Genomic DNA, 8,884 nt, shown 5'->3' with positions numbered 1-8,884 from the left:
TGTTGGTGTCAGAAGAGCGCAGCAAAAAAAACCAGCCCATTCTATAGCTTTCTGTTTGGGAGGAAATCTTGATTGTTTTGCTTACGTTGTCTGTTGTTTGTTGTCTGCTTCAGTTTTACGTACGTTGTTATAAAAAATTATGTAACGGGGTCCGTCTCCAGAAGGGACTCCGTAACCCCGGGAGGAGCGCTATAATTTCAGAGCCCCTTCCTAACAACGCAGCACAAAGACAATACCGAGTCTCCCAAAGCAAGGCCTTGTTTATTAGAAACTGTTGCAGCAGGGTGTTTTGCAAGCAAAAGACCTAGAACAATGGAGTGCACGCTCCTATATAGACTCTTGAAATTGCCCCTCTCCAGCTCAAGACCACCCCTCCATACATCATACATACATCAGAATTACAGCACAAATTGGCATGGTCAGAGGAGGTAACTTGAGAATTCTCACACCTGTGCCATCCCTCTTTGAACCCCTCCCAGACACACACTTCAGCAAAACAAAAGTGTTTGTGGTGTCCTGTCCTGGGCAGGCAGGGCTAATGCAGGGCTAATGACCTGGGTATATTTATGATAGCCATGTTCAAATATAGAAAATGATATCATATAGAGGAGGGAGAAAGGTTGTTTTCTGTTGCTCCAGAGAAGCGGACACGGGGCAATGGATTCAAACTACAAGAAAGAAGATTCCACCTAAACATTAGGAAGAACTTCCTGACAGTAAGAGCTGTTGGACAGTGGAATTTGCTGCCAAGGAGTGTGGTGGAGTCTCCTTCTTTGGAGGTCTTTAAGCAGAGGCTTGACAGCCGCCTGTCAGGAATGCTTTGATGGTGTTTCCTGCTTGGCAGGGGGTTGGACTGGATGGCCCATGTGGTCTCTTCCAACTCTAGGATTCTATGATTCTATGACCATCCTTTGTTCTAGCGTGGGCCAAATCCATGGGAAATGGCCCATCAGAATGCCAGAGGGCCATCAGGCAGAGGGCTGCTCACCTCCTTCCTCTTTGCAGAGAAACAGTTTTCATTTGGGAGTGAAAAATGGTGTGAGGCCCGTTCTTCCTGTGTTTGCTTGGTGAATATATATATATATATATATATGTATGTATGTATATGTATATATATATATATATATATATGTGTGTGTGTGTGTGTGTATATATATGTGTGTGTGTGTGTGTGTGTGTGTATATATATATATATATATATATATATATATATTCACCAAAAAGCAAAGACATCACCTTGCCGACAAAGGTCCGTATAGTTAAAGCTATGGTTTTCCCAGTAGTAATGTACGGAAGTGAGAGCTGGACCATCAAGAAGGCTGATCGCCGAAGAATTGATGTTTTTGAATTATGGTGCTGGAGGAGACTCTTGAGAGTCCCATGGACTGCAAGAAGATCAAACCTATCCATTCTCAAAGAAATCAGCCCTGAGTGCTCACTAGAAGGACAGATCCTGAAGTTGAGGCTCCAGTACTTTGGCCACCTCATGAGACGAGAAGACTCCCTGGAAAAGACCCTGATGTTGGGAAAGATTGAGGGCACAAGGAGAAGGGGACGACAGAGGATGAGATGGTTGGACAGTGTTCTCGAAGCTACTAACATGAGTTTGGCCAAACTGCGGGAGGCAGTGAAGGATAGGCGTGCCTGGCGTGCTCTGGTCCATGGGGTCACGAAGAGTCGGACATGACTGAACGACTGAACAACAACAACAATATATATATATATATATACACTTTAAATTCTTACAACAACACCCAGTGCTTTTTGGGGGGGTATGCATACCTCTAAACATTTTAGATTCAGGTAGGTAGCCGTGTTAGTCTGACGCAGTCAAAATTAAAATAAAAATAAAAAATTGTCTAGTAGCACTTTAGAGACTAACTAAGTTTGTTCTGAAAGTTTCGTGTGCATGCACACTTCTGCATGCACATGAAAGCTTCAGAACAAACTTTGTTGGTCTCTAAAGTGCTACTAGACAATTTTTTATTATTTATTATTTTTATCCAAACATTTTGTGAATCTTTGTACTTTTGTCCATTTACTGTATTTATTTTTCCCAATTTGAGCTATAAAATGGTGATTTTATGGAGTGGAAATGAGAGTACCCCTTAACATTTTTTTTTTAGAAAGAAGCACTGTGTACACCACTTAGAAATATTTTAAATATATTCATCCATCCGTCCATCATGGCTGAAACTATCGGCGCTAGGACCTGCCTGCTCATCCCCGGCCGGCTTCGAGGAGGAGGGCAGCGGGGGGAGCGTGGCTCGACGTGAGGGGCGTGGCTTTTTCGCCCAGGTGGAAGTAGGCGTGGCCCACGCGTCCCCGCCGACTTCTTGGAGGAGGGGGCGTGGTCCTCCTGGAGCGTGGGCGTGGCTTCCCTCGGCGGGTGGGCGTGGCCTCGCCTTCTCCTCAGAGTCCCCTCAGAGACTCGTTCCCCTCAGAGCGGCTCTGGCAAGGGAGGCGATGGCGGCGAAGCGGCGGGCGGTGCTCTTCGACCTGGGCGGCGTCCTCTTCGGCAGCAGCCTCCCGAGAACCTTCCGGCAGCTCGAGCCGTCCCTGGGCCTGCCCGGGTGGGTAGCCGGCCGCGAGGGGAGCCCGGCAGCAGGAGTCGCGCGGCGGGGAAGGGGGCCAAGGCAAACCCGCCCGCCTGCTTCTTTTGGCTCGGGGGGAGACGCCAACCGCAAAAAACCCCCACAGCCGCCGCGTCTCTCGTGTGTGTGTGTTGTTGGTCGCGCCCGGCCGCGCGCGAGTGAGAGAGCGTTCTGCTGCGCTGAATGTCTTGGGGATTTGGTGGAGGGAGTCAGAAAGAGAAAGAGATCCGCTCATTGAATAGTCGTGATAATTATCACAATTATTATTAACAATTATTAATTAACGATTATTAATTATTATTAACGATTAATGATAATTATCACAATTAATGATCGCTATTCTTTAATTGTTAATTAAATGATAATTAAATGATAATTATAGAATCGTGTGTACTCAAAAATAAATGAACAACAATTAATGTTTACTTAATACAATAATGATTATTATTATTTATACCCCGCCCCTCTGGCTGGGTTTCCCGCTATATAATCACATAGTTGAATGCTGTAATATTATTCAATTATTATATAATTCCACGCAATCATATAATCGCTAATTAATTATAACTAAATAATTCTTAGCTGTTATATAATATAACCCTGGAACAGATTGCCTGGGTGGTGCTGCCCCGCGGTTGCTTTTGGGATTGGTGGTGCCCCGGGGGAGTTGTTGCGCTCTGCACATGCCCAGAAACTTCCTGAGCCTGCTGCCTTGTGGGAAGTGAGTGTCCTGGGCGTTGGTGCCAGAAGGCCTTCAGAAGTGGTGGCAGGGGGAGTTGTTGCGCTCTGCACATGCTTTGTTGTTTGTTGCTACGCACACACAGTGCTTTGCAGAAATGGTACCTGTGGCTTTTTTGAACCCAGGACCCGCTTTTAACCCAAACGTGAATTGGGGGACCCGTTTCTGAATCCTTTACCACATGTTTGGTTGTGAACTGCCCTGTGATCTTCAGGGGAAGAGTGGTATATCAATCAATCAATCAATCAATCAATTTTAATAGATAAATAGATAGATGTTCTGCTGAATGTATTGGACATCCCTGAGAGTCAGATTGAAAGAGATCAGTTCATTAAACATATTAAAACCCTAGGCTTACATGCCCCCCAGCAGCTGGCAGGGCAGTAGCTGCACTCTGCACATGCTTAGAGGTGTTTCAAATGTGTTGTCATGTAGGCAGTGTGCTGAGCATTGGTGTTGGAAGATGGAAGGTCGGGGCTCTGTGGTGAATGCCGCACATTTAGAACTCAGATATATTTGCACTCTGAGGTGTTTACCGGAATTGTTTGTGTACAGGGGAGGGAGATGAGGACCCCTAAGGTTGGTCCTATTACTTTGAGGTTATTAATTGTTGTTGTTGTTCAGTCGTTCAGTCGTGTCCGAGTCTCCTGCAGTTTGGTCAAACTCACATTGGTAGCTTCGAGAACACTGTCCAACCATCTCATCCTCTGTCGTCCCCTTCTCCTTGTGCCCTCCATCTTTCCCAACATCAGGGTCTTTTCCAGGGAGTCTTCTCTTCTCATGAGGTGGCCAAAGTACTGGAGCCTCAGCTTCAGGATCTGCCCTTGCAGTGAGCACTCAGGGCCGATTTCCTTCAGAATGGATAGGTTTGATCTTCTTGCAGTCCATGGGACTCTCAAGAGTCTCCTCCAGCACCATAATTCAAAAGCATCAATTGTTTGGCAATCAGCCTTCTTTATGGTCCAGCTCTCACTTCCGTACATCACTACTGGGAAAACCATAGCTTTAACTATACGGACCTTTGTCGGCAAGGTAACGTCTCTGCTTTTTAAGAAGTTGTCTAGCTTTGTCATTGCTTTTCTCCCAAGAAGCAGGCGTCTTTTAATTCCGTGACTGCTGTCACCATCTGCAGTGATCATGGAGCCCAAGAAAGTAAAATCTCTCACTGCCTCCATTTCTTCCCCTTCTATTTGCCACGAGGTGATTATAATAACAATTTGTAATAATAATAATAATAATAATAATAATAATAATAATAATTTATTTATACCCCGCCCATTTGGCTGGGTTTCCCCAGCCACTCTAGGTGGCTTCCAACAAAAATTAAAAATACATTAAAACATCAGTCATTAAAAACTTCTCTAAACAGGGCTGCTTTCAGATGTCGTCTAAAGGTCAGATAGTTGTTTATCTCTTTGACATCTGATGGGAAGGTGTTCCACAGGGTGGGCGCCACCACCGAGAAGGCCCTCTGCCTAGTTTCCTGCAACTTGGCTTCACGCAGTGAGGAAACGGCCAGAAGGCCCTCGGGGCTGGATCTCAGTGTCTAGGCAGAACTTGACTTTAAAATAAACAACATGTATCAAATAAAGTAACACGCTGCTATGTCATTAAACAAAAAACAGAAGTAGTTTGCAGTAACAAAGCATAGAAAGTGTACAGTAAAACCCATTGAAAAGCTGTGAGTTAACCATTGTAGAAATATGTCTTCTTAATTGCCTGCATAGGCCTGGCACAATAGAAAAGTTTTCAGCAGGTGCTTTAAAACCCGGCACAAAAGGCACCTGCTGAATCTCTAGTGGCAGAGCATTCCACAGGACTGGGCCAATGACACCAAAGGCTTGCTTTCCTGTTGCTGTCAGGTGTGCATGGTGCTTTGCAGAATGCAAGGGAGGGAAAGTGTCTGCACCAAGGAGTCCTGCAAGCTAAAATTTGGTGTGATGGAAATTGAGACAGCTGGTAAACAGGAGAAGAAGCATGCATATCCACTTATATATTTGCACTTCAGTGTGATCCCCATGCATAAGTTTTGCAACAATCCAGTATCGTAGGGTGCTATTAACTTCATAATAATTGTAATTCAACTGTGGAATTCACACCCACAAGGTAGTAACCCTGGTGAGCATACTTGAGGAGACTCCTGATTGCACATTTATTTGTGATGTTTTGCAACATCCCTAGGTGGATGATAACCTCTTCAAGAAAATCAGGTTGCTTGCAGTACAGCTAAATCTGGCTTTGCCCAACTCTTATTGAAAGATCAAATCTTTGCCTCTGATCTTGGACTATACTAGTTTCCGGGGAACAGAAATGGGGAGAGTGCTCCCATTGTTGGATTAGCCACTGTGAGAATGGGATGATGGATTTAGATGGGCCTTTGGCTTGATCCAGCAGACACGCTCTTCAGTCACATTGTGATCGTTCTTAAGAGTGGGCTTGCGGAAGCCATTTAGCAAGCTCCTGGTAGAGGTTGCACTTGAGCTTGAGGTTTCCTCATTTGTAGCTCATTCCCTTAACCACTGTGCAATATCCTGAGTTGAAGGACATCCTTTCAACTTGTGCCAGGGCTTCAAATTGGCAGTAGGGGCTCCCATGATGGAATGGGCCCTCTATTCAAAAGTATTACATGCACATAGAATGCAAGCTTGTTTAGTTGGCAGGAAAGGTGTTCCTGTGTGTAGAATCATAGAATCCTAGAGTTGGAAGAGACCCCAAGGGCCATCCAGTCCAACCCCCTTCCAAGCAGGAAACACCATCAAAGCATTCCTGACAGATGGCTGTCAAGCCTCCGCTTAAAGACCTCCAAAGAAGGAGACTCCACCACACTTCTTGGTAGCAAATTCCACTGCCGAACAGCTCTCACTGTCAGGAAGTTCTTCCTAATGTTGTTTTTTTAACCTCACCTTCCTTTTACAGTGGTACCTCTAGTTACGGACTCGATCCATTCCGGGGTGTCATTTGCACCCTGAAAAGTTCCTAACTAGAGCGCCGCTTCTGCGTGTAGTGCGATAGAGCACTTCTGCGCATGTGCAAAGCGCGCAGAACGCTTCTGCGCAAACACACGCCGCGAAACCCGGAAGTATACACTTCTGGGTTTGTCGCGTCCGCGAGCCGGAAAGACACAACATGAACCTAACGCAACACAAGGTATGACTGTAAGATGTTTTCTGTTCCCTGAGAATTGGGTGGCTGTTTGTGTTTGGCAGGGAGGGGTTTTAAGTCCTGGGAGTCTCTTCCTGTAGAGCAGCGATGGCCAAACTTGGCCCTCCAGCTGTTTTGGGACTACAGTTCCTATCATCCCTGACCACTGGTCCTGTTAGCTAGGGATGATGGGAGTTGTAGTCCCAAAACAGTTGGCGGGCCAAGTTTGGCCATCACTGCTGTAGAGGGAAAGGGTACACATCCCAGACACAGGCTGAGTGCCTTAGAGACAGCTAATCTGCACATGTAAAATGTCCCAAAACCTTAATCAATCGCAACTAAAGAATTCCTGACAGATGGCCACCCAACCTCTGCTTAAAAACCACCACCGCCTTCTGAGGGAGTCTGTTCCGCTGTTGAACAGCTCTTCATAACATTTTGTCGGAATCTCGTTTCTTGTCATGTGAATCCATTGATTCTGGCCCTGCGCTTTGGAGCAGCAGAAAACAAGCTTGGTCCATCTTTCATATGACAGCCCTTTGGGTATTATCACTGCTTGTGAGCAGTCCTTGGTTCCTCCTGCCAGTCATCTTAGAAGAGGCAGACTGCTGGGTTGGGTCCAAAGGCTCATGAGTCCAGCATCCTTTTCTCCCAGAGTGGCCACCCAGACACCTTTGGGGAGTCCACAGGAAAGATCTGAGTGCAACTGCCATTGCCACTGGTGATTGATTCCCAGCAACTGATGGTCCGGGCATCCTACTTGACCTTCTAGGGAACGGGTGGTGCTGTGGTCTAAACCATTGAGCCTCTTGGGCTTGCCCATGCTCTGCCCCAGTTTCTGTCAACCTAGCAGTTCAAAAGCATACCAGTGTGAGTAAGATGAATAGGGGCGGTAAACGGCGTTTCCATGTGCTCTGGCTTCCATCACGGTGTCCCATTGCGCCAGAAGCGGTTTAATCATATAATAATAATATAATAATAAATTTTTATTTATACCCCGCCCTTCCCAGCCAAAAACCGGGCTCAGGGCGGCTAACACTAATTAAAATCACAGCAAAAACATAAAAACAATCAATTTAAAATACAGATTAAAATACAAATTTAAATATTCAATATTAAAACTGCAGTCTCATTTTCAAATAACCCACCAATAAAAGAATGAAGCATAAATATCAAACAGAAACCAACCCAAAGGCCAGGTGGAACAGCTCCGTCTTGCAGGCCCTGCGCAAAGATGCCAAATCCCGCAGGGCCCTGGTCTCTTGTGATAGACTGTTCCACCAAGTCGGGGCCAATACTGAGAAAGCCCTGGCCCTAGTTGAGGCCAACCTAGCATCCTTGTTGCTCGGGACCTCCAAAAGATTATTATTTGAGGACCTTAAGGTCCTACACGGGACATACCAGGAGAGGCGGTCCCTTAGGTACTGGCCACAAGACTCGGAAAGCTGTCTGTGGACAAAGGCTGGCTCCCTTGGCCTGAAAAGCGAGATGAGCGCTGCACCCTTTCACTGGACTTAACTGCCCAGGGGTCCTTTACCTGACCTGACCTCTTCCACTCTCTTCCCAATCACAGTAAATTATGAATGCTTCTCTCTTCTGTGCTCAGACTTCCACTGCTGTTCTTTGAGGAAGTATGATCCACTCCAAGACTAGAACCGTCCCAGCTAAGTGGATATGGGGAAGGTTGCAATGTTTGGGGCCTCTTTGTTTAGAGCAAAGGGGAGTAAGAAGAGGCAAGACAGAACTGTATAAAATTATTCATGATGTGGAGAAAGTGGATAGAGGAGTTACTTCCCCCTGGCCTTTAATAACTAAAACTCTGGACCACCTGTTGAAGCTGGACAATTCAGGACAGACAAAAGAAAGTGCTTTTTCACACGGCACAAAGCTAAACGGTGGAATTCGTTGCCACAAGAGTTTGTGATTTATTCATATATATTTTTTGCATTTATATTGTTGTTGTTGTTCAGTCGTGTCCGACTCTTCGTGACCCCATGGACCAGAGCACACCAGGCACGCCTATCCTTCACTGCCTCTCGCAGTTTGGCCAAACTCATGTTAGTAGCTTCGTGAACACTGTCCAACCATCTCATCCTCTGTTGTCCCCTTCTCCTTGTGCCCTCCATCTTTCCCAACATCAGGGTCTTTTCTAGGGAGTTCTCTTCTCATGAGGTGGCCAAAGTATTGGAGCCTCAACTTCAGGATCTGTCCTTCTAGTGAGCACTCAGGGCTGATTTATTTAAGGATGGATAGGTTTGATCTTCTTGCAGTCCATGGGACTCTCAAGAGTCTCCTCCAGCACCATAATTCAAAAGCATCAATTCTTCGGCGATCAGCCTTCTTGATGGTCCAGCTCTCACTTCCGTACATTACTACTGGGAAAGCCATAGCTTTAACTATACGGACCTTT

At 45.9% G+C, this 8,884-nt stretch overlaps 1 protein-coding gene across 1 annotated transcript in view; it reads left to right on the top strand.

Annotated features, from left to right (window-relative positions):
• Nucleotides 1–2,421: 2,421 nt before the first annotated feature.
• Nucleotides 2,422–8,884, top strand: part of EPHX2 (epoxide hydrolase 2) — a 90,074-nt gene continuing 83,611 nt past the window's right edge. The window contains exon 1 of the mRNA XM_033145208.1: nt 2,422–2,573. Coding sequence (XP_033001099.1) covers nt 2,467–2,573 — 107 coding nt within the window. The 5' untranslated portion in view covers nt 2,422–2,466. The remainder of the gene's footprint in view (nt 2,574–8,884) is intronic.

The sequence above is a fragment of the Lacerta agilis genome, chromosome 3 (genome assembly GCF_009819535.1).
Source record: "Lacerta agilis isolate rLacAgi1 chromosome 3, rLacAgi1.pri, whole genome shotgun sequence".
In the NCBI taxonomy this organism is placed as follows: domain Eukaryota; kingdom Metazoa; phylum Chordata; class Lepidosauria; order Squamata; family Lacertidae; genus Lacerta; species Lacerta agilis.
The sequence above is the reverse complement of the archived record's forward strand: the minus strand, read 5'-3'. Positions and strand labels throughout refer to the sequence as shown.